The 26,600-nt window shown below is 43.8% G+C and overlaps 1 protein-coding gene across 1 annotated transcript; it reads right to left on the bottom strand.

The window, feature by feature from the left end:
• Positions 1-16,687: 16,687 nt before the first annotated feature.
• Positions 16,688-20,288, bottom strand: P2RY1 (purinergic receptor P2Y1). Its single transcript, XM_056563175.1, has 2 exons — positions 20,081-20,288; positions 16,688-19,611 (listed from the first exon to the last, which is right to left on the bottom strand). The coding sequence occupies exon 2, from the start codon at positions 19,548-19,550 to the stop codon at positions 18,465-18,467; it is 1,086 nt and encodes a 361-aa protein (XP_056419150.1). The 5' UTR covers positions 19,551-19,611; positions 20,081-20,288; the 3' UTR covers positions 16,688-18,464.
• Positions 20,289-26,600: the final 6,312 nt, after the last annotated feature.

Here is a 26,600-nt window from a genome sequence, read left to right as displayed (position 1 = left end):
CATCAATAGGGGCATAGATGCCCACGACAAGGAAATAATTCTACTGCTGTACAAATCACTAGTCAGACCACACATAGAATACTGTGTACAGTACTTGGCACCAGTGTACAAGAAAGATATAGTGGAGCTGCAGAGGGTTCAAAGACGGGCAACCAGGGTAATACGGGGAATGGGAGGACTACAGTACCCAGAAAGATTAGCAGAATTAGGGTTATTTAGTTTAGAAAAAAGAAGGTTTGGGGGAGACCAAATAACTATGTATAAATATATCAGGGGACCTTACAGAGATCTCTCCCATGATCTATTTATACCCAGGACTGTCTCTATAACATGGGGGCATCCTCTATGTCTTGAGGAAATAAGATTTCCACACCAGCACAAATGGGTGTTCTTTAATGTAAGAATAGTGAGACTGTGGAATTCTCTCCCGAAGGAGGTGGTCATGGGGAACTCGGTGAAAGAGTTCAAAAGGGGGTCTGGATGCATTTTTTGGAGAATAATAACATCGCTAGTTATGTATACTAGATTTATAGGGACATAGGGGGAGATGTATCATTGCATTTAGACCATTTTTCACGTCTACAAATTTTGCGCAATTGCGCTTTTTTTGCATAGAGCTGCGTTTTTTTTGGTGGACAGTTTTCTAAAGTTGTCACCAGTTTGGTCTACCGTACACCACCTAATCCAGTGGACTGGTATTTATCAATTGCGTAAAAAAAGTAGATGTTTTTTTTTGCGCAATTGCGCTTTTTTTGCAAGAAAAGTAGTCTAAACCTAAGAGTGCTAGCAAGGACTCGTAGAAAATGGCAGATGGTGGAAGATGTAGGTGGGGGATGCAGGAGCTGTCTCTCAGCACTGCAGTACTACAACTACTCCCATCATGGGACAGAATCTGTCCCATAATGGGAGTAGTTGTAGTACCGGAGCGCTGAGAGACGCACATCCCTCGTCTGCGGGACTCTATTGTGACTGTTAGGACTACTACTCCAATCATGGACAGACTCTGTCCATGATGGGAGTTGTAGTCCTGGGGCTGAAGGACAGAACGCAGCAGGTCATTCTCCAGAGACCTGCTGCGATCTGCATTTATTAACTTAAAAAGCCGGCGGTACATGCGGCTCCACTGCGCTGCCGCGTGCTCTCGTATGCAGATGTCACGATCCATTATCCCCGCCGCCGGGAGACAGGAGCTCTGATTGGTGGAAAGCTATTCACCACTATTAGCCAATCAGAGCTCCTGTCTTCTGGTGGGGATTATGAATTGTGACAGGTCTATACAGGGGAGCGAGTGGAGCCGCTTCTACAGTATATAATTATGTGTATTTCCCCCCCCCAGACTAATACTGACCCCTTCTATAGTGAGCGCTGGGACCGCTGTGTGATTGACAGGTCCCCAGCGCAAGTGTCCGGCCCCACTGACCTTTATATGTTATAAATCTTTATGATACACTCTGCCCGTCCTCCTCTTCATTCTTCTGATACCGGAGACGCGCGGCTTCTGTATCATAGTCTATAGACAGAGCGCCCCCTCCCTGCCTCCACACTGCACAGGGCTGGGGTCAGACAACGGCAGGGGGCGCTCTGACTATAGTGAAAGCAGAAGCCGCGCGTCTCCGGTATCAGAAGAATGAAGAGGAGGACGGGCAGTGTGTATCATAAAGATTTATAACATATAAAGGTCAGTGGGGCCGGAAACTTGCGCTGGGGACCTGTCAATCACACAGCAGTCCCAGCGCTCACTTTACAGGGGGTCAGTATTAGTCTGTGGTGGGGAAATAACATAACAATTATATACTGTAGAAGCGGCTCCACTTGCTCCCCTGTATAGACCTGTCACAATTCATAATCCCCGCCAGAAGACAGGAGCTCTGATTGGTGTATAGTGGTGAATAGCTTTCCATCAATCAGAGCTCCCCTCTCCCGGCGGCAGGGATTATGAATCGTGACATCTGTATACAGGAGGCGGCAGGGAGTGCAGTGTTGCCGCCGGCTTTTTAAGTTAATAAATGCAGATCGCAGCGGGTCTCTGAAGAATGACCTGCTGCGATCTGTCCTTCAGCCCCAGGACTACAACTCCCATCATGGACAGAGTCTGTCCATGATGGGAGTAGTAGTCCTAACAGTCACAACACAGTTTCACAGCTGGGGGATGTGTAAGAGCCATCCCTCAGCATTGCAGTACTACAACTACTCCCACATGGGACACAAAATTTCCCATGATGGGAGTAGTAGTCCAAGGGCAGACTGACGGATCTCAGAGGTCTCACTCTTGAGACCCCTTGCAACTTCTCCGCCCCTGCCCCCTAGTGATGACATCATTAGGGGGCGGAGCTTCACAGTCCAGGCCTGAAGCCCGGGTGGTAAGTATGGCTCTGTTCTCATTATGCGTTTTGCATAATGGGAACAGAGCCTTTTTGGCAGTGTGTTCCCAAACAGGGAGACTCCAGCTGTTGTTTACCTACAGCCCCCATGATGGAAGTTGTAGTTTAGCAACAATTGGAGGCTCCCTCTTTAGGAACACACTGCATGATGTGCGCTCTCCCCAGGGGAGAGCGCCAAAATGTACTGACCCATTTTTCGTGTTTTTATTTTCTTGTCATTTCAGATAAGTGAATGCAGAGGACTACCTGAGATTCTGTGGAGTGTGACGATGACTAGCATTTTTTAATGTCAATAAAAGGGTTAACGATTGCTGTGGGGGAGTGTTTTTTTAAATACATTTTTTATTTCATGTGTTGTGTTTTGTATAATTGAAATTTCAGGCTCAGTAGTGGAATCCGTCTTGTAGACGGAATCTATTACCCCCCCCCCCAATTATTACCCCGGTACTCACCGCCACAGGGGTGCCAGGAAGAGCCGGTACCAACAGGCCCGGAGCATCAAAAATAGCGCTCCTTGGCCTAGGCGGTAACAGGCTGGGGTTATTTAGGCTGGGGAGGGCCAGTTACAATGGTCCTCGCCCATCCTGGTAATGTCAGGCTGTTGCTGATTGGTTGGTGTCTTACTGACACTGAGAATATGGGGAACCCTATGTGTTGTCGTTTTTTTTGTAATAAAAAAAAGTGTGTGGTTCCCCATATTTTCAGTGTCAGTCAGATACGCACCAATCAGCAACAGCCTGACGTTACCAGGGTGGGCGAGGACCATTGTTACTGGCTCTCCCCAACCTAAATAACCCCAGCCAGGAGCGCTATTTTTGACACTCCAGGCCTGTTGGTACTGGCTCTTCCCGGCAACCCTGTGGCGGTGGGTAACGGGGTAATAATTGGGGGTTAGCGCTAGCTATTTTTGTGGCTAACGCTAAGCCCGGCATTGAAAAAAAATGTATTTAAAAAAAAAAACACTCCCCACACAGCCCTCATTAAACCTTTTATTGACATTAAAAAAAAGCTGGTCATCATCACAATACACTGAATCTGATGTAGTCCTCCCCATTCACGTATCTGAAATGAGAAAAAAAAAAGTTTAGGACATAATTTGCGATCTCACCTGGGGAGTGCGCCCATACTGCAGTGTGTAACAGGGAGCCTCCAATTGTTCTTGTCTGCCTACTGTATCCTGTATATACAGTCATCTATAGATGGCTGTATATACAGGAGAGCGCAGAAAGATTTAACTCAGAGCTGCAGTGTGGGTTAACTCTTTCCTTGCTGGGCTCCTGTATAGTATACATGGATACACTATGCCCCCTGTATACTATACAGCGGGCGGAGGTAAGTAGTGATGCTCTGCACCCTGTATATGTATATGCTATACATCACTCCTTACCTCCTTACACTCCGTGGGGCGGGCGCTCTGAAATCCGACCCATGGAGTAGTACCTGCAGTGAAAAAAATGCACACAGGGTACAAAAATGTTTGTTTCCGCACACCAGCAAAAATGCAAGAAAAAACACAAGGGGAGAGATTAATCAAAACCTATGTAGAGGAAGAGCGGTGCAGTTGCCCATAGCAACCTATCAGATTGCTCCTTTCATTTTTGTAAAGAAGCAATCTGATTGGTTGCCATGGGCAACTGCACTACTCTTCCTCTTTACAGTTTTTGATAAATCTCCCCCAAGAAAAATTACCAAAATGCAGGAAAAGCTGGGACCGTTTTTCAGGCGTTTTTGCTGGTGGACAAAAAAAAACCTAAGTGGAATCCTGAAAAACAATAGAACAAAATCCCAGCGTCCAGGATACACCACTTTTCCTGTGAGGTGTACAACATGTCTACAAATAGAAATGTGTGGAGATTTAGACCATTGCACGAAATTTATCATGGGGCTTGCACAAGTTTGATAAATTTGGAGAAATTGCTCCAAATTTAGACCAACCAAAATGATCTACAAAAAACGTCTGCCAACAACAACATTGATACATCTCCCCCATAATGTTGATCCAGGGATTTATTCTGACTGTCATATTTGGAGTAATTGGAGTGGAAGGAATTTTTACCTCTTGTATTAGGGTTTTTTGCCTTCCTCTGGATCAATTCTGTAGGGACTCATTAAGGATATAGGTTGAACTTGATGGACTCTAGTCTTTTTTCGACCTTATAACCTATGTTACTATGTTACATATGTACATCTACGTGATGTACTATTTTGTTCCTGTTAAAGTCTTAAGGGCCTATATACTGTGAAATGCCAGGCAAAAGTACACACCTGCTGGTGTTGTAGACAAATACTGTTTTAAGTGTAGTGGAGCGTATTGTACTAGCCTCATTTACGCCCTAAGTATGTCAGGCAGAGAAGTCCCAGGAAGTGCACAGAGGAGTGACAGAGGCCTACATTCATCAGGCAGAGGTCGCAGCAGACTAGGGGCAAGTGGCAGCAGGAGTCGCAGTGAGAGGACTGAGCTCCCATTATCAGCTAGTGGTCGCGTCTCGACCAGCAACCCATCTGCCGTCATCAATTGGTTAACACGGTCATCCACTTCAAAAGTGACATCTGACACCCCCAGTCAACAGTCGGTGGGTTCCTCAGACAAAACCCTCAGTTGGCATGGCCCGGGAGCAGTCCCTGTCCTCCTATTGCCTCTGTCCTATGCTGTTCCCTCCCCCACAGAAGTATTTTATGCTGTGGGTTCAGCTCCACTATTTAGTGAGAACGATCTAGAGGACAGTTAGCAGCTACTGCCCAGCCAAGAAGTGGAGTAGACATCCACTGCTACCTTAGCTAGGCGTGCAAGTAGTGATGAGGAGAGTGGTGTGGGAGGTAGTGTTGCGAGCATTCAGGCTCCTGAAGCAGACACTGTTAGGGAACCTGGAGAGGACATGAGTAACGTGCAAACACAACTCGATGATGATGAAGGCAATCTCACTTGGGAGCCGGGTGCAGAAGGGGCTTCATCATCATCAGGAGAAGAGGGTTGCAGGTTGTCCGTGAGGAAGCAGCTGAGCAAGCAAGGTGGTAGCATGGTTGGCAGTCAGCATGGTGGCATAAGTGGAAAATCTGGAGCCAAACGTGCCCGGGGTAGACCGTCTGCTTCACGGCAGCATACCTTCCCGAGAAGTAATGGAACAGGGGTTCCTGGAGTCGGCGGCAGTAGCAGTCAATCAGTGTGACTATTGGTGGGAAAATCAGCTACTCGGCGGTGTGGCAGTTTTTCATCAAGCATCCAGAGGTGGTTAACATGGCCACATACAAGATGTTTCGGCAGAAGGGGAAGCATGGCCAGTGTCCCAATGTTGGCACCACGGTTCTGCCTCAACATATGCAGCGTCACCATAAAGTTTGTTCGGAGAACAATGGCTCCGATGTGGTGGTCCAGCCTGCTGCATCCCCCAGTGGCACACCGCTCCCTGTTTCAGCCAGCCAAGGCTCCATCACCTCAGCCAAAGGGCGCTGTGTGTCACACCCATCTTCCATCACTCCAGATGCTCCTGCTTCTTCGAGTCAGACAATCAGCCAGCAATCCATCGGCAAAGCCATGTCCAAGAGACAACAGTATGCACCCACTCATCCAATGGCACAGAAGCTGAATGTGCTGCTGTCCAAGTTGCTGGTGATGCAGTCCCTCCCTTTTCAAGTGGTGGACTCTGCACCTTTCAGAGAACTGATGGCTTGTGCCGAGCCGAGGTGGAGAGTACCAAGCCGTCATTCCGTTGTGAAGAAGGCCATATCAGCCCTGCACAATTTTGTGAAACAAAACGTGGGCCAGTCCTTGAACCTATAGGTGTTTGCCAAAGTGCACGGCAACGCCGACGTGTGGAGTTGTAACTACAGTCAGGGACGATACATGTCCTTTACAGTCCACGGGTGAATGAAGTTCCTGTACAGCCACAACAGCAACTTGGATAGGTCACGCCGCTTCCTCCTCCACGCTATCAGGTCGTCTGTCCTGTGACAATGTGCGACTCCGCCTCCTCATTCATCACCGTCTCCTCAGCCTCCACTGCACGGAAGAGTCTCAGTACCCCTCCAGCATACCATGTGTTCAGGGCACGGCGTGTCACGCTGTTCTTCACATGGTTTGCCTTACAGTCACACAGGGGAGGAACTGCTAAAAGTCATTCATAAAGAAATTGAATCATGGCTTATTCCATGAAAACTGGAAATGGGAACCATGGTGACCGACAACGGGAAGAACATGTTGTCTGCGCTGAGACAAGGAAGCCTGAGCCATGCGCCCTGCATGGCACACATGTTCAATCTGGTTGTCAAGCGGTTCCTGAAGTGTTCCCACCATCTGCAAGACATCTTAACAATGGGAAGGGAACTTTGCATGCACTTCAACTACTCATAAACCGCAAAGCACACCCTCCTTGAGCTGCAGCGTCAGAATGGCATTCCCCATCAAAGTCTGATTTGCAACACGTTGGAATTCCACCCTCCATATGTTAGACCAACTATGTGAACAGAGAAAAGCCATCATCGATTTTTTGATGATCCAAGCGGATAAGGGGACTCCACTGTGTAACTTCAATGTCAACCAGTGGCAGCTCAATCGTGACACCTGCCATTTGCTCAGGCCCTTTGAGGAAGCCACATTATGAGTCAGTCAACAGGATTACAGGAGGAACAACGTCATTCCACTGCTTCATCTACTACAACATGTGTTGGAAACGATGTCTGGTCAGGGCACTGGAGACATGGCGCCTATATCTCATGGCCTCTTGAGCCCTGTGGGGCTGAATTGGAGGAGGAGGAGGGGCACAGTGGAGCACAGTTTAGGTTTTGCAAGATGGGTGGTTTTTCATCTGACAGGAGAGGGAGAGCAGGAGCAGCTAGAGGGTTATGAGGAAGGCGAGACACTGGACCCAGACACACCGTGGTAGTATGCAGTGAAGATGGAGTCCCTCCAAGTCACTTACACAAATGGCATGATGCATGCTCACTTGTTTACAGTCGCTGATGAGTAGCTTTCTTCACCCGCATAGTGAAACAACTCATCAGCACCAGGTAAACCTGGAGCAAGACCTGAACCAGCAGGGGGTGGCATACCTTGACATTAGACATGTGCAATTCGGTTCGGCACGAATGTCTAATTTACTGAATGTTACCGTTTTCGGGCATTCGGACCGATCCGAATGCACGAAAACATATTTTGAACATTCCCGAATAGCCACGATAATACGAATAGCAAAGTAACGAATGCATTCGTTATTTACCGAATGCATGCGGTAAATAACGAATGCATTCGTTATCCATAAACAAACGTAAAGAATTCATTCTAATAACAAAAAAATAATAAAAAAGATACAGTATTGATGGAAACAATTGTATCTAACGAAATGTATCCTTTTTATTATGAAATGTTTATTCATTTTTAAACAGGGATCAATGTATGTGAGCGGGTAAAGCACTAAAAATGTAGCCGACAATAATAAAAATTTAGTGTGTGAGTGTTTTTCACTTTTTTAAAACATTTTTTAGGAAGTACTACTACTACTCGCAGCATTGAACACACTGTTCCATGATGGGAATAGTAGTTATCTGTACTAAATGACAGATCGCCGGGGTCCCTTGCAATCCTCTTGTATAATGTATAGATGCGGCGGCAGCTCTTCTATGGTCCCCTGCACTTACGTATATATACACATATTCATATTTCCCGCAGAGCTGTGATTGGCCAGATGGTTCCAGACAATCACAGCTATTTGTGAGAAATAGGAATATGTGTATATATATGGCTGTGCAGGTGACCATAGGAGAGTGGCTGCCGCATCTATACATTATACAGAAGCATCACAGCGGGTGTCAGGAGTGATACCCGCAGTGATCTTTCCTTTACTACAAGTACTACTACCCCCAACATGGAGTACACTCTGCTCCATGCTGGGAGCTGTAGTACCTGCATTAATAGACAGATCGCAGCGGGTGTCAGAAGTTACACTCGCTGTGATATGTCTATTAATGCAGGTACTACAGCTCCCAGCATGGAGCAGAGTGTGCTCCATGTTGGGAGTATTAGTACCTGCAGTAAGGGACAGATTCCATCGAATGTCACTCCTCCTGACACCCGCTGCGATCGTCCTTATGTGAATTTCGGGATCAGCTGTTCTCAGGGCTACAGAGCCGGGAGAACAGCTGACGCTGAGCCGTAGGTATACATCGTATATCTACTGTCCAGCAAGAGCTTACAGTGAGCCTGCAACGTGTATACAGTATACACATTGCTGGCTCACTTAACCCCTTGCTGGGCTTGCGCATAGCGCCCAGCTCAGCAAGGGGTTAAGTGAGCCAGCAATGTGTATACTGAAAAAGTTAACTTACACTGCTGGACAGTGTAGGTTAACCCTGTGGGCGGTATACACTATATACAGTTATCTATAGATAGCTGTATATAGTGTATACAGAAGACGAAGTCCAGCTTACTTCCCTCGAGTACCGGGCAGGTCCGTGTAGCTCTGCCCTCTAGTGATGACGTCATTAGGGGTGGAGTTACAGAAGGGTACTCTTGAAAAAGGGAAACCGAAACGATCGTAGGGGTCGGTCGCAGAGTTCGCTATCCCACATGGGTAGGTTACATATTGACTTTTATTGAGTACTTAGACATGTTGTCCCCAACATCATTGTATTTCACTATGCACTCCCAGACCTGGCTATATACCATTTCTGGGCTATATTACTAGCTAATCTTGATATATTATTATGCAACATTTGTATGGATAGCCCATAGTGGCTAAACTGTTTTATTCCATAGATTGCTATATATAGTGTGTGGACAATTTTTATGTACTCATTTGCATGTACTATTCTTACTCTGCGCCAGATATTTATGTGTTGGATTTCTATTGCAATGTTTCACTTTTTTGCAACTATATGTTTTTTATGTAAAACATTTTCAATAAAGATTTATATGTTTATACTTAAGGTGGTGTTATAACTCCAATCTCTCTGTATAGATACTACAGCTAGCAGCATGGAGCAGAGTGCACTCCATGTTGGGAGTAGTAGTACTTGTAGTAAAGGAAAGATCACTGCGGATATCACTCCTGGCACCCGCTGTGATGTTCCTGTATAATGTATGGATGCGGCGGCCGCTCTCCTATGGTCCCCTGCACGGCCGTATATATACACATATTCCTATTTCTCACAGAGAGCTGTGATTGGCTGGAACCATCTGGTCAATCACAGCTCTGTGAGAAATATGATTATGTGTATATATACGTGAGTGCAGGGGATCATAGAAGAGCAGCTGCCGCATCTATACATTATACAAGAGGAACGCAAGGGACCCCGGCGATCTGTCAATTAGTACAGGTAAGGTAACTACTACTCCCATCATGGAACAGTGTGTTCCATGCTGGGAGTAGTAGTACTACCTAAAAAATGTAAATAAATAAAAAAGTGAAAAACACGCACACAATACATTTTTATTATTGTCCATTTTTAGTGCTTTACGCGCTCACATAAATTGATCCCTGTTTAAAAATTAATAAACATTTCATAATAAAAAAGATACATTTCGTTAGATACAATTTTTTCCATCACTACTGTATCTTTTTTATTATTATTTTTATGGTACCCTACGAAATTTTAATAAAAAAGGTATCTCCATAATTTCTTAGGATCCAAAAGTCCAAAAAAGAATAAAAAGAGTTACCGAATGTACCCGAATACCGAATGCATCCGAAGAAAAATCAAGCCGAACACCCGAATACCGAATGTATCCGAAAAATCTAAACCGAAAATATTGCCGAACCAAATTTTTTTTCCAAAACGAAAGGAAACCCATGCCAACACACCTTGAACATCCGCAGTACTTCTAGGCAGCCAAACACACATGAACCTCTCCCTATTTCCTCCTACAAACACTGCCATTTCCCAGGGTTTTTAGGTAGAAATAGAGAGATTTTCCTGTGTAGGGCCACACTTTTTCGATTAAGTAACACTTGCCAAGAAGGGATTAATGAGGGTGAGAGTAGGGCCTTACAGGGGCAATTTTTACCCCCACTGGTTACAATGGACCATACGTTGTTCCCTTCCATCTTTTTAGAGGTCTTTGCATCACATCAATACTTGGTGGTGTAGGTAGCACATGGAGTTTTTTGCATACCTTTCCTTTTGTTTGATAAGAATAATTTAGGTCCATATATTTTATCCTAAGCATATTATTAAAAGTTAAGTTTTACGTATTGCATATCCTCAATACTTACTTGTGCATAATAACACTTTAACAAAAGAGACCGTTTTCTTCGGCCTACCTGCCTCAGCTACTATTCTCCAGGCTGTGTCATTCAGCTACTATATGGTCTCCACATGCTGCTGCCATCTCCACGCTGTGTCATTCAGCCACTATATGGTCTCCTCCTGTTGCCGCCACCTCCACGCTGTGTCATTCAGCCACTATATGCTGCTGCCAACTCCACGCTGTGTCATTCAGGCACTACATGGTCTCCTCATGCTGCCGCCTCCTCCAGGCTGTGTCATTCAGCCACTATATGCTGCTGCCAACTCCACGCTGTGTCATTCAGGCACTATATGGTCTCCTCATGCTGCTGGGACATTACCTAAACATTTTTATGGTAGAACTAGCTACCATAAATCGTCAATTAAAATTTGAAAATGTATCTTTTAATCTTATGGATTGTGAGGCCCTATGGTCTGATCATGCTGCTGGGACATTGCCTAAAAATGTTTATGGTACATAGTTACATAGTTACATAGTTACATAGTTAGTACAGTCGAAAAAAGACATATGTCCATCAAGTTCAACCAGGGAATTAAGAGGTAGGGGTGTGGCGCGATATTGGGGAAGGGATGAGATTTTATATTTCTTCATAAGCATTAATCTTATTTTGTTCCAGGAATGTATCTAATCCTGTTTTAAAGCTGTTAGGTACCAAAAATTGTCAATTAAAATTTGAAAATGTATCTTTTAATCTTTGGAATTGTGGGGCCCTATGGTCTCCTCATGCTGCTGCCACCTCCAGGCTGTGTCATTGTGCCACCATATGGTCTCCTTATCCTGTTGGCATTTAGATTAAACTTTAAAAATGTTCATGAATCTAAAATCTTCAATTTCAATTTTACAAAATATCTTTAATCTTTTCTATTGTGAGGCCCTGTGGTCTCGTTGGGCTGCTGCCACCTCTTGGCTCTGTCATTGTGCCGCCATGTGACTCCTTGTTAGATTGGGTTTTTTGGCCATACAGTATAAGTTCAAAGTAAATGCTGGGACATTAAACTTGGGAAGTCTAATATAAATCTTAAATTTAAAAAAATTGATGTAATCTTTTCAAGACTAAAGCTCTATGGTCGTCGACGTCATATATTGTGAAGTTACTACAAGAATCCAAGGAAACAGCTTGGAGCAATAACAATAAACCATAACTGATCAAATGAAACATTTGCACTTTTACAGTCAAGGGGGTGCTGAGAGACAGGGGCTGGAACAGGTGGTATCTTTCCCGGCGGAGGACCGGCAGCTCGATGCTCGATGCTCACCAGAATGGGTTTATTTTTATAAATTCAAATTAAGTTAAATAAAAATTACATAACAATCTCTTTATTCTCTTCAATTTTGACGCCATATGGTCTCACTGCTGCCTCATAAAGATGCTCTGCGATAGTGATTCTAATAACGATACCTGTAATCTGCATGTCATACTGAATAACAGTATTATTTCACTAACACAGCACACTCCCTATTTGTGTTAGGACAAGTCAAAGTGTTCTAGATGCCTATTGAGGCTATCTCCTCATGCTACCGCAAATTCCAGGCTGTGTCATCCAGGCACTGTATGCTGTCACCAACTCCATGCTGTGTCATTCAGCCACTATTTGGTCTCCTCATGCTGCTGCGACCTTCACGTTGTGCCATTCAGCCACTATATGGTCTCCTCATGCTGCCGCTACCTCCACGCTGTCATTCAGCCACTATATGGTCTCCTCATGCTGCCGCCACCTCCATGTTGTGTCATTCAGCCACCATATGTTTTACTCATGCTGCCACCACCTCCACGCTGTGTCATTCAGACACTATATGTTCTCCTCATGCTGCCGCAAACTCCAGGCTGTGTCATTCAGCCACTATATGCTGCCGCCAACTCCAAGCTGTGTCATTCAGCCACTATGTGGTCTCCTCATGCTGACAACACTTTCACGCTCTGTCATTCAGCCTCTATATGGTCTCCCCATGCTGCCGCCAACTCCAGGCTGTGTCGTTTAGCCACTATATGTTCTCCTCCTGCTGCCAACACCTTCACGCTCTGTCATTCAGCCACTAAATGGTCTCCTCATACTGATGCCACCTCCAGGCTCTGTCATTGTGCTGCTCTGCGACAGTGATTCTAATAGCAACGCTTCTGATCTGCATGTCATACTGAATACCAGTATTATTTCACTAACCCAGCACACACCCTATGAGTGTTACAGGAAATTCAGCGAATCGGCAGAATCACATTTTTCAAAAATTTGCTCATCTCTAGTCGTTGTACATTATCATGGGGGCAGCCATCTTGCCTAAGCTGTTTTTGACAGACTGAAGGTAACCCTATTGACTTTTAAGGGAGAGTTTCTAGGCATACTTTGTGACCGGTATAGAGGTTAATGTCCAGGAAGATAGAAAGAATAAGCTCTGACCATCACCATCTCATCTTGTCTATCCTGCCTATGATGAGATAAGAAGGAGGCAGCTTAAAAGTGATCTTTACAGAACAGGGAGTTCCAGCTTAATTTTAGGTCTAGTGAATAGAATGTAATCTGCTAAATTTTAGAATTAATTTATAATATAAAATAGCTAAAAGTTTAATTATAAACTTGATTTAAAAAGGACCTGTGGCAGTAATCTGCAGTGATGGTAAAATGAGTGGCAGTAATCAGCAGATAGCCTGGGGGGCCTGATCACATACCTGTTTACAGCGTGAGGATCACCCTTCTCCCCCCCTCCTGCTGAGTTATAGGGCTTTGTAGTCCCTTCTGTCTGATTCAGTGAATTTGTCAGATGGGCTGTGTTGTCACTGTGTGCATATTTAAAGAATGGGGCATGGGTTTGCACAAACAACTGTAACTCCTGAGTGGGAAGCCATACTACATTAAAGGAGTTACCCAGCTTAAAAAAAATGTATCCCCTAAGGATAGCGGCTAAGCAACAGATTTGTGGGGGATGCAACCACTGGGACCCCACCCACAATCTCCTGCACAATGCTTCGGCTCTCCTCCTGCACTGAGCAGGGGTCAGCATGCACCCTCCATTCATCTCCCTGGGAGAGCTGAAGCACTGTATCTCTGACTCTTCCATAGAGATGCATGGAGGAGGCGTGTTGGTGGTCAAGACAGCTTCATGCCGGAGGAAAGCCAGGGCACCAGAAAGGAGTTCTTAGCAGGTCCCAAGGGTTGAACCTCCCGCAATCTGACACATATAGGGAATACATTTTTCTAAGCTAGACTACTCCTTTAATTAAATATGCATGCACGAAACTGAGCCGAACACAGCCTATATGAAAATAAAGTCCAGCCCATGTGATGGATTCAATCAGAGGGGACTACAAAGCAGTGGGAGTGGGGGGCTTAAGTGATGGGAGAAAATTATCACGCTGTAAACGAGAATGTGATTAGCCCTGCTAAGCTATCTGGACTCAATTTGAACTCATTGACCACAGGTCCTCTTTAAACAATAAGTAATTTGATGACATTCCCTTTAAGCATGTAAGACCATAAAAAGATACATACAATATGTGATATTATGAGAATCATGTATATCCGGTCAAAAAGTAGAGGTATTATAGGTGATACTGACAACCAAAAAGATAAACTTCCATTTGATGTAGTTAGTGTTTTAAGCATGGAAGCTGGAAACCAGGGCCAGATTTCAGGGAGAGCACAAAGGTTTTGTGCCCACCCTGGAGATCTGGGAAGTCTCCATAACAGTATCCTCCAGCATTTCCTAGACACTCCCAGCAGCAAGATTGTTGGAAGAGATGTGAATCAACCTGCAATGAACTAATTGGGGCAATAAACACATGAAAAGGCATGTTATATACCAACCAGCCAATGATAGATTATCTTATCTTAGTTACATTAGAGCATGCATACTTCATGTTATCCATGCATGATATGATACTGCTACTAGGGTGGGGCCACCACCATTTTCTTTGGCCCAGAACCCTCACCAACCATGATCATGCCCTGGACAAATCTGTATGTGTCCCTGCAGCCCATGAAGACAGAGTAGCTGCTATAGGATTAGCTCTGGCCATGCTCCATTAATCATAGTAAATCTCCAAACCGAAAGACATTTAAAGTTCATCTTATGTGTTGAGCATATTTTGAATCTGAAATGTGTTTTCTTTAGAGATGTGTGGGGTCTTCAGTGCTGTATACAAACTAATTCTAGCATGGTAAAAATAGACACCACCTGGAGCAGGATAGTTACACAGACACAGTCATGCTGCCATATGTTCTCATGAAAAGATCTAATTTGTGTATATTAATTCAGAGTTATTGAACTACTTGACTTTTGAAGTGGGCAAAACCACTAACTACAGTATAATGTGCCAAAGAGCTAAGAGGGTGACCTGTCTGTGCCCTAGCTGTGCTTAACTATACTTCCCATGATACTTCATGGCTGCAGAGGATATTCAGAAGGAACACAATTAAAGGGGTATTCCGGCTTTATACATCTTATTCCTATCCAAAGAATAGGGGATAAGATGTATGATTGCAGGGGCCCCAGCACTGGGGGCCCACGCGATCTCTGTGCAGCCCCCGGCATTCTGTGCGGGGCGCTTCGTCCGAGACAGGGACGTGACGTCACGGCCACGCTCCTCTAGTCATGTTTATGGGAGGGAATGTGATGGTTGCCATGCCCCCTCCCATAGACATGAATGGAGGGACATGACGTGACATCACTTGGAAGCGTGGCCGTGACATCACGTCCCCATCTAGGACGCAGCGGCCGTCACAGAATGCCGGGCGGGCTGCACCAAGATCGCGGGGGTCCCCTGCAATCATACATCTTATCCCCTATCCTTTGGATAGGGGATAAGATGCATAAAGCCGAAATACCCCTTTAATATCAAGGCACTCGTAGAAAACAAGCTATTATACTTCCTAAGAGCTACTATTATAAGTATATAAAAAAGCAAAACGCAAATGCATACTACATCCTACACCAAAACAAACAAACAAAAGTAATAATAATATTTTTAAATGAGGGTGTCAGGTATACACAACCTATTTGTAAAAAGATGGTCCAATGGAGATTAGTTGATTGAGAAGTACCTTGCTGCTTGTGAATCCCATGATGATCTGCTGTGTAAGTGTTATGTAAGGTCTTATTTTCCCTGCAGTGCCACTACAAAGAAAATGGAGCATTATACCTCACCATTAAAATCAATGAGTGCACAGTCACTTCAGTGGACAATGGCAGTCCTCAAAAGCTGTAAATCCCTATTATCAGGAAAAGGTGTTCCAATTAGGTCAACTAGTTGATCTCTACATTTCCTCAACTCTTAAGAGCACATTACATTATAAACAATAAATATTTATAATAACATCAATAAGTAATAAATAGACATATGAAACCACATGCAAAGCCTTACAATAATGCTCAATAGTTTCCTACTGAATACGACAATCAGGTAAGTCTGCAAACACAAAAATGTCAATTCACAATACAGTGGAACCAATTCTATTGGTATTAAACCTGAATAATGAGTTGTGATGTGAATTCACTTACAGACATACAGTAATGGCAATTAAAATATAACATGTATGTTTATTCATACATTTGTGTATATTTTACTTATTGAAATTGATGACACTCAATCAGGGTTGTGTGCACTTGTTGATGCTTTGTTTGGAAAACACATTAATGTAGGTTAGATGGATGTCATTCTATAATAGCATTGTGATCATGGAGATGAATTTGCATAGTGTCTTGTCTTGAAAATGTTTATCAAAAGCATGCACTGTACTCAAAGGTAATAAGTGGAACCTTTCTTCTACCATATACAGTGTACATGGGAAAAAGCAAGGGCTCAAAGATTAAAGCAGCATTTGCATAGGGGTCCATCTTCTGGAATGAAGTGAAACCTATGAACCTTATTCTTTCATGCCTATTTAGACACTTTCTACAAATCGAAATAGACAGTGACTAGTTTTTCTTCCTTGAAGATGTGTGAAACCACTAAGCTAGCCTGACAGCTCTCATATTCTCGTCGAAAGATGCCACTACGTGACATAGGCTATCCATCTTTAAACTGCATAACCTACATCTAGGTAGACTCATGTTTAATAATATGAAAACAGCAAAACATATTTCATAGTTTTATTGGGTCTCTTTGAGATCGAAATGGCCAAGTACAACACCAGACACACTTGGGGTCAAAAGTTGTTGTTTTTCTTGCTGTTTTAGTGTCTATGAACTACTACCATGCTGTACACATATCCTGCATGCAAACATCACAGCGCCATAAGGAAATGAATACCCCTTTTTATTGTGAAAGTTAAACACATTTAGTAATTGAACTACAAAACCTGAGAGAGGCTTTAATGTCAAGTAACACTGTCTCCATAGGCAAATCAATTCAATGGCACTGTTAATCACAGGTAAAACAGATTTACTGAACTATATTAAATTACAGATAATGGTACAAAAATAAAACATTTTTCACGTAAGCATTAAACACATACAGTACTATATTCCAAACATACACAGTACGTTTAACATGTAAATCACATTTATCCCTTCATATCATCTATTGACATGATATAGAGATACATCATGCCACATTTCAAGAACATTATTGTACTGTTAGTTGCTGAGCACTAAATGAAATAAAAAAAAAAAAAGTCTCGATGCCCAGAATTGAGAAATGTTCCTGGAGATCTACATATACTGTGTTTGTCAGTAGTTAGTGGTTACCAGAGTAGATCTGGATCTGGAGGTCAAAGGGAACACACAGCCTTGCATTCTGCAGGCATACAGTCTAGCCTGGCTTAAAACCTAAAAACACCTAATCTCATACAGCATATCATATTTCTCATAGTCTTCCATCATACACCTCACAGATACTGGAGTCTAGTGCCTAGGGTAGGTAGTATTGATCTTTTTCCACAATAAGCCCTTGTTCATTAGGAATCGAATTTCAAAAATTATTAAAACTCTCTATAACTTTGTTAAAATTTTGAAATGTTTTTTTTTCTTTCATAAATAGTCCATTTTGTGCAATAAAATTTACAAAGACAACTGACACTCTTCTAAAGAGCGGTAATCCAGTTATCATGTACTCAAGTGCTTCCTCTACATCCCTTACTGATATGACCAAGGACATAACCTTTTCTTTTGACCATCACCTCAGCAGCCTCTTGTTGAATAAAATAATATTCTTCCTTATGGGTATATAAAAATTTGTCTAGATAATTCTCACCCCCATTCTGCCTGCTTTTCTTTATTCCGTGTTTAAAAGAGACATATCTAAATAACGGAAGGGCAGAAGTATTGAGTAAGTATCTCTATATAGCTAAGCTTTCAAGTCGATGTGGCTTTCTCCGAATAAATACATCTCTATTGCAGCAATACTTATTTTTTTTGTTTTGTTTTTTTAAATCAAAATGTCTCTCCAGTAAAATAATCATTTCCAATGTCCATTGCTTCCAAGAAAAGCAGGTACACAGAAAAAATATATAGTCACCTAATTATTAATACTTTTTTTTTAAATATCAGCACATTACAACTTTTTAAGATACATTCCTTCACCGAGTTAGCAGTAGTTAAAACGTATTCACAGTAAAATCTGGAATAATTTGGAAAAGAATACATTTAAAATGTTAAGCTTGTGGAGATAAAATGATCCTAGAGGGACAACACCCCCTTTATTTGTTCCTCAGACAGTGATGGGAATGCAAATGTCTTTCAAGATGCCTTAGAACTTTCAGCTTTCTTTTGGGTAAATAGTTCTATCCCATCTTAGTATTTTTGATTGACTTTAACCCGTAAAAATATTACAAGAGGAAAAAAGCCATATTCTTGGATAGTGCATCCCCATAGTGCTAACAGTTGGGTGTCTGAAGCAATCCAATTCTTAGTCTTCACAAGCTTGTGTCTCCATTCTGCTTGTACTCCGATAAGATGTTGAGAGTCATCTCTTCACTCTTTGATTGCACATTTGCTTCACTTCTTCTAGATGCTTTTCTAGTTGCCCTTGACAGCTTCCGCCGAAAGGTGTCTCCTGCCAAGAAATATAGAATGGGATCCACACAGCTATTAAGGCTAGCAAGACCCCTAGTCACTTGGTAGGTGGCATATACTCTGTCATTGAATGAACACATTTCGGGGGATTGAAAATCCAGCCTGGCTCTCAAATTCAGATTCTTCATTACATGGAAAGGAAGATAAGAAACCGCAAAGACAGTCAAGACAATAATGACCAGATAAATAGATTTTTTTCTCAGCGGAGCATTGTTCATATCTTTATAGATCAAAGCTTTAACGATTAATCCATAACATCCCAAAATTAGTATAAAAGGGATGCAGAAGCCAAAAACAGTGGTACACATGCTATATATGAAGTAGCTTCTTAAGTAATCATCAGAAGACGTGTCAAAACATGTAATGGTTTTATTTTTCCTCATTGCGGTACCAGAAAAAAATAGGATGGGAGAGATACCAGCAATAACAATGAACCAGACAAGAGCACTGATGTAGATGGAATTTTTCTTCTTCAGCCTCCCGAGTGATTTGAGTGGATGCACTACCCCTGTGTATCTGTGGACACTGATACAAGTCAGGAACAGAATGCTTCCATAGAGGTTCACATGAAAGATAAACCTTTGCAATTTACACATGGCATCCCCAAAAATCCAGTCCGTTTTATTGAAGTAATAAAAAATCAGCGCTGGGAGGGAAAGGACATATAAAAAATCTGCAAGTGCCAAATTGAACATATAGACGGAGATACTGCTCCATGGTTTCATGTGAAAAATGAACATCCATATTGCCACACTGTTACCAATAAATCCTGTGATACAAACCACTATATACACAGCGGGGAGGTAATAGAATTGAAAGCCTGTCTTTGTCAAAGAGCATTTTGTGACATTCCCAGTAGATGAGCCACTTGCCAGCAAAGTGCTTTGAGTAACATTCAAAAGAGCTGATAGAAAGACTTCTGTCATGGTCTTTTCAAGTCAAAACAGGCAGGGAGTGGAAAACAACGAGGTTGGTGGCTGCAATCATCTAAAAGGAAAGAGGTAAGGAGGAGGTAGCAGTTATTACATTAGTGATCAGGTAAAGATGGGTGCTGAGAATGGACCCTAATGCTGAATTACAATGCACAGCTAACTACACAACCAGCAAACTTCCCAGCTTATTCTGCTCTCTTCAGATGACCAGTAGAGATGAGCAAATCTTTTTGAAGAAGCCCTCTTCTTCCCCATGGAATCTCTAGAAGGCAAATGAGCCTAATTCTCTATGAAACTCCAACCTGGCAAATCAATTCACTCATCCCTAGTGACCAGATGTCAGGACAGAATACCAAATGACAATGGACTATTGCAAGCTGCAACCTGGTAGCAAGCAATGAAAGTTATGTGGGGTCATCTCATTAACATGGAAGGAAGTGCAAAGGGCACAATCTATGAAAACTTCCACCCACTTGCATTGCACGGGTGTGTACAACTGGTTTTCTATTACAAGCCATGCCTACCTCACAGCGTAGTCCTTCTGATCTTTGCAGTCAAAAACCACTGTTGTTGTCATCTCTGGCACCCAGAAACCACAAGAGAGAGTGTGCAAAAAGTTGCATTGCCTTTGTCGCACAGTGCAAGAGTCTGCCTTTCCACATTGATTCCTTCACACAGAGAAAGTGTACAGCACTACTTCTCCAGAGAATGAGAGAGACACAGAGAGAAGGGGAGGGAGGCAGCGAGAGATGGTGGGTGGGAGCACAGTTTAACCTCCTTACTAACTTGTCACAGGCAGCAGCAGGCGTGGTCTCCCAGCTCATCCCTCTAAAACAACATGCATTCTGATAAGAAGTAGTTCCCACAGGCTTGCATTATTCGCTGCCTGTCGTTCCCTATGATCCTTTTTGACAACTGTAGTGAAGGAAAGAAGGTTTTCTTGCCAGGAGGGAACGGAATATCAGTTGTATTTGGTTTTTGATCAGATGTATGCAGATTAGAAGAGGGCTTGTGTAACTATGGTGAGAGGACGTGGTCAATTGCTGTCAATATGAAAGACTTGTCACAGAAGAACAGATCTCTAGCAAAGCACAATCTTAACCAGGAATGCAGAGTCACAGCTGCACAAGTGACAACACAAACACAGGACGGTGCACAAATCATAGGTGTGGGAACAATACCGGCAAGACAGATCTCTCCGAGAAGAGCACTTCATAAAGACGGAGTGCCTGACAATACATTAACAGAGCCCTCAGTGCATTAACCCCACAGGTGAAGTGCCTGGTCAACACACCTTCAGTAGAATGCTGTATGCTGACGTCCAGACTGTCAAGCCATTAACCTCCCGAAAAATGTTATACAGTTATTACTGTGTCCTTTCTTCTGGCCATTTAGAGCACACTATTCGGCACCATGATGCTGGATCAAAGCAATATTAGCGGTTTGTACAGGAATGTTCACATTTTCAATATGCACACCTATGATTTAGGTTAAAGAGTACCTATCATCAAAAATAACATTTAATACATTGTCCATTAATGTCTCCCTAACAACTTTCGAATTGCATATCATTACCTAAAATGTTTATTTATATATGCATTTTTCATTGTAAAATATGACCACTAGGGGTCTCCCTACATGCCTGTTTCTCATAAATTTCGGACTCATGCCATCCTGGCATGAGTCTAAAATCTCATTGCAGCCGGGCTGACAAGCAAGCACAGAAGAGGTCATCAGGCTCCAGCAGCAGCACTGCAGCTCTGTGCTCCGATCTTCCTCCTTTCTGTAAGACACATGCTTTAGTAAACTGAGAGGAGGAGACTCAGGAGCTGCTGACTGTGCTGTGTTCACAGCCTCTATGCATGCACAGAGGAATCACAGCATAGAGGAGGAGGGACAGGCCACACCCCCTTCCTCCCTCCACACGGACTGCAGAGTGAGCAGAGAAGAGATGAGATGATGTTAACACTCGCCTTTGGCTGACTCTAAGGCTAAGTTCAGACTACGGAAAATCCGGGCTGAAAATTTCCGCCAGGAGATTCCGAGTGCGGCCAGCGCTGACTGAATCAGTCAGCTCTAGGACCGCACGAACACTACAGTCTCCAATAGACTGCAATGTGTTCCACGAGTATTTCCGCCTGAAGAAAGAGCAACCCAATTCTTCAGGCGGAAATTTCCAAGCGGATTTTCCGTTCACAAATTCCGCTTCACAAATTCCGCTTCACAAATTCCGCAGTGAGAATTTGTGAACGGAAACCTATTCACTACACTATACATTTTAGCAAGCAGAATTTATGCCTGAAATTTCAAAGCAGAATTGCAGGCGTAAATTCTGTAGTGTGAACCTAGCCTAACTCTAACTGTGAGGTTTATTGATGACAAGGGTAAAAGGAAGAAAGAACTTGTACCCAAGTGCATAGTTTTTGTCCTTTAATATGAAAAGACACTTTAATAGTCTTCTATCAGGTATGTGAAGGCATCCTGTATTATACCAAAGCTTTGGTATATGACTTCACAGAATTAACTCAGCTCTTCTTGTGAGTACGGGGGATGTGTAATGCTAATTGCTTGGTTGCAGCATCCTGTGCATAAACACTGGAGGGCACATGTACTATATAAAAAGTGTCCCTGTACCAGCAGCTTCTTGTCAGTGAAAGCCTAAAATGATTCATAATTATTGCAAATGTAATGTAAATGTTGCCACCAAAAAATTTAACCTGGTCTAACCCCTCAAAAAAAAAGAAAAAGAAAATAAATAAAATAATAATAATAATTATAAATATAAAATCTAATTAATAATAAACACATGTACCTCTACATAAATTATATAGGGGGAGATTTATCAAAATTGCAGAGGCCTTGTTAAAAATTAAAGAAGCAAGGTGATTGGTTGGTGTACTGGGCAATTTGTCCTCTGGACAGGTTTTGATAAATCTCCCCCATAGTATACAAATAACAATAGTATACAAAAAGGAATATGACCATACATATTACCATCATACTGTTACTGACCAAATACTGTATACTGAGATAAATATTACAAATAATACCACTATACAAGGAGGAATATTATCACCATCTACATTACCATCATAGTGATACTGATCAAATCCTGTATACTGACCAATATTATTAATAATAGCAGTATTCAAGGAGGAATATTATCACCATACATATTTCCATCATACTGTTATTGACCAAATCCTGTATACTGAGACCAATACTACTACTACTACTACTACTACTACTGCTGCTACCAGGGCCAGGTTAAGGCTGCCTGGAAGACGGAGCACTTCATTATGATGGGTCCGCCCACCCCCCCCCCCCCCCCGACAGTCCCCCTTCCCTTCCACTGAGTGGAACAGGAGTCAAGCCCCCGTTAAAATGAAACAGGCTGCATGGTCTAAAATCACTTTAGTTCCGGTCACACTTTGCAGCTGTTGCAAAGCTACAACCCCCATTATGTCTGGAGAGCTTCAGGCATTATAGGAGTTGTAGTTTTGTAACAGCTGGAGCCTCATATACAGTGTCATTCATTATTACTGCAAAACTTAGAAGTGACGAGAGATCTAATGGGACAGTCAGGAGAATACACAAATATAAAATGACTCACAGGAGATGTCTTCTCTGTTGTCTTTCCTTTTCTTCTTCATCTGGTCCAGACGCCAGGTCTTCTTCCAGCTCTATCTTCCTCTGTAAAGTTTGACGCCTGGACATCATTGGTTTCTCACGCTGCCAGCTGATCCTCATCCTCTGTATAAAGACAACAATCATTATAACCCTTCAAGAGACTGTGTTTTCCCCTGCTCATCATCCCCCACTGCTCATCATTCCCCCGCCCGCTCATCATCCCCCCGCTCATCATTCCCCCCCGCTCATCATTCCCCCCCGCTCATCATTCCCCCCCGCTCATCATCCCCCCTGCTCATCATTCCCCCACCCTGCTCATCATTCCCCCCCTGCTCATCATTCCCCCCTGCTCATCATTCCCCCCCCTGCTCATCATTCCACCCCCCTGATCATCATTCCACCCCCCTGCTCATCATTCCACCCCCCCTGCTCATCATTCCACCACCCCTGCTCATCATTCCCCCCCCTGCTCATCATTCCCCCCCCTGCTCCTCATTCCACCCCCTGCTCATCATTCCACCCCCCCTGCTCATCATTCCACCCCCCCTGCTCATCATTCCACCCCCCCTGCTCATCATTCCACCCCCTGCTCATCATTCCACCCCCTGCTCATCATTCCCCCCCTGCTTCTCCTTCCACCCCCCCTGCTCCTCATTCCACCCCCTGTTCATCATTCCACTCCCTGCTCATCATTCCACCCCCTGCTCATCATTCCCCCCCTGCTTATCATTCCCCCCTGCTCCTCCTTCCACCCCCCCTGCTCCTCATTCCACCCCCCTGCTCATCATTCCACCCCCCTGCTCATCATTCCACACCCCCGCTCATCATTCCACACCCTGCTCATCATTCCACCCCTGCTCATCATTCCCCCCTGCTCATCATCCCCCTGCTCATCATTCCACCCCTGCTCATCATTCCCCCCCTGCTCATCATTCCACCCCTGCTCATCATCCCCCCCTGCTCATCATTCCCCCCCTCATCACCCACCCCCCTCATCATTACCCCCCCTGCTCATCATTACCTGCCCTGCTACTCATTACCCCCCTGCTCATCATTACCCCCCTCTTCCTCATCATCCTCCCCCCACTCATAATCCTCCCCTGCTCATTGCTCCCCCCTCCTCCTGCTTTTTCTATTTTTCATATTTACTTACCTGGCTGCGCTCAGCAGGCTCAGGTAGCGTCGGGTCTCGTGGGCTGTGACGAGATACGTCTCCTGCGGCTCCTCTGCACAACGTCACTCGTCATTTCCTGCAGCGCTGGGGTGTAATGAAGAAAACTGTGCCCTGTAGCGGCGCGGCTGCCAGAAATGAGGAGTGACACTGTGCAGAGGAGCCGCAGGAGACGTCACTCATCACAGCCCACATGACCCGACGCATTACCTGAGCCTGCCGAGTGCAGCCAGGTAAGGAAATATGAAATATAGAAAAAGCAGGAGGAGTCCGGGGCGGGCCCACAGGAGCCGCCGCTGGTCACTGTTTTAAAGTGGCCGCGGCCGGGCTATCGGAGACCCCGATCCGCTACTAAGCAGCCCACAGGGATGTCCCGAATGTGACAGGGCCCCCTGCGGGCACGGAGCCCGGAGCAGGTGCTCCATGAGCGCCAATGATGATCCGGCCCTGACTGCTACTACTACTAATACTACTACTAATAATAATAATAATCATGGAGGAATATTATCACCATACATATTACCATCATATGGTTATTGACCAAATCCTGTATACTGAGACCAATATTACCAATAATACCAGTATACAAGGAGGAATATCTTCACTATACATGTTACCATCATACTGTTACTGACCAAACGGTGTATACTGAGACCAGTGATACCAGCAGACAAGGATGATATATCCCCCCCCCCCCAGTGACTATGTAGTAGCAGGGATCAGCACTACATCTTGTGACTGACAGGTGACATCTTCTCTAATTGGAGTCCATTCAACATCATGATAATTTCTTCCAGCCATGGCTCTTCACAGAACCTGCCAGACAGACATTTTAGGCTCCACACTTTTCCAGCATCTATAATTCCCCCAAAAGTTATAAATGTTCCCCTTGGTGTCCCACAAAGTAGAGGGGGTAGGTAAGTAAGTTGAGGAAGAGTAAGCAAGTACCCCCTCCCCTCATTATGTAGTTAGTTCGCTCCAGTAGGTAGACACATCCCGTCACATAGTTTTTCCCATTTTGTTGGTCCTTCTGTAGGTAGTAAGTATCACCACCTGTAAGCAGTAGCCCCCTTGCAGGTATTAAATAGCCTACCCCCCAGTAGGCAGTAGCTACCTGTAGGTAGCAACTCCCCTGTAGATAATCAGTAGCCCTTTCTTGTAGGCAGTAGCACCCTCTAGGCAGAAGATCCCCTGTAGGTAGTAAGTAGGTCGCCATTTCACTGTAGGCAGTAACCCCCTGTAGGTAGTAAGTACCTCCCTCCGGCAGGCAGTATCTCCCCCTGTAGGTACTAGCCCTCTTGAAGGATGTAAGTCTAGCCCTCCCTGTAGGCAGTAGCCACACTGTAGGTAGTAAGTTTGGCCCGCTCCAACAGGCAGTAGCCACCCTGTAGGTAATAAGTAGCACCCCCCTGTAGGCAGTGACCCCCTTGTAGGTAGTAAGAACATCTGGATGTTATGGTAACACCTGGATGCTGAGATTTCTCCTCTACAAAAAAGGCATGTAAAATATAACATTGAAATGACATTATCAATATATAGTAAGGCTATGTTCAGATGGCAGAATTCTGCGGCCGCATTAATTTGGCCGGAAATCTGCCTCTTTCTGCGTTCATGCGGAATTTCTGTGGAATTCATGTGGAATTTCTCCATGAATTGCACATGAATACACAGAGCACATTTAACAGTGCTTTGATTAATTGAAAAAGTGATGATATCCATCAAGCATGACATTCACATTTAGCGGAGAAAAGAAAGTCCCATTGACTTCAATGGGCTTCCACAGCTGAATTCCGCAAAAATATAAGACATGGCTTATATTTTTGCACGGAATGCAGAATTTTAGCTGCAGAATGTCCACAGCGAAAATTCTGCAATGTGAATGAGACTGTGTAATCCCATTGAAGATAATAGGCTATAAACACATGCAAAATGTCTATGCAGATTTCAATGCGGAAATTCTGCAGTGTGAATATAGCTTTAATCTTTTAATTGCAGTTTACCTTGATGTGATAAAGCTCACACAAGTAAGTTTGGTGTGTGTGTTTTTTTTTATTTTTTTTAAAGGGAGGACTGCATCCTAAACTTCAAACTGCATTGCCAAAGTCATACAGCTGCGGCTTATAGAAAAAGCTAACAAAACATAAACAAGTCTGCACATAAATAACTTGCCATGCATAAATAATGTACTTGCAGATTCAGCCTTATAGCTCATGCACACAACTCTAACAAACCTACTATGGGGC

This window comes from Hyla sarda, chromosome 3 (assembly GCF_029499605.1).
Source record: "Hyla sarda isolate aHylSar1 chromosome 3, aHylSar1.hap1, whole genome shotgun sequence".
Classification (NCBI taxonomy): domain Eukaryota; kingdom Metazoa; phylum Chordata; class Amphibia; order Anura; family Hylidae; genus Hyla; species Hyla sarda.
This window is presented reverse-complemented; position numbering and strand designations above follow the sequence as displayed.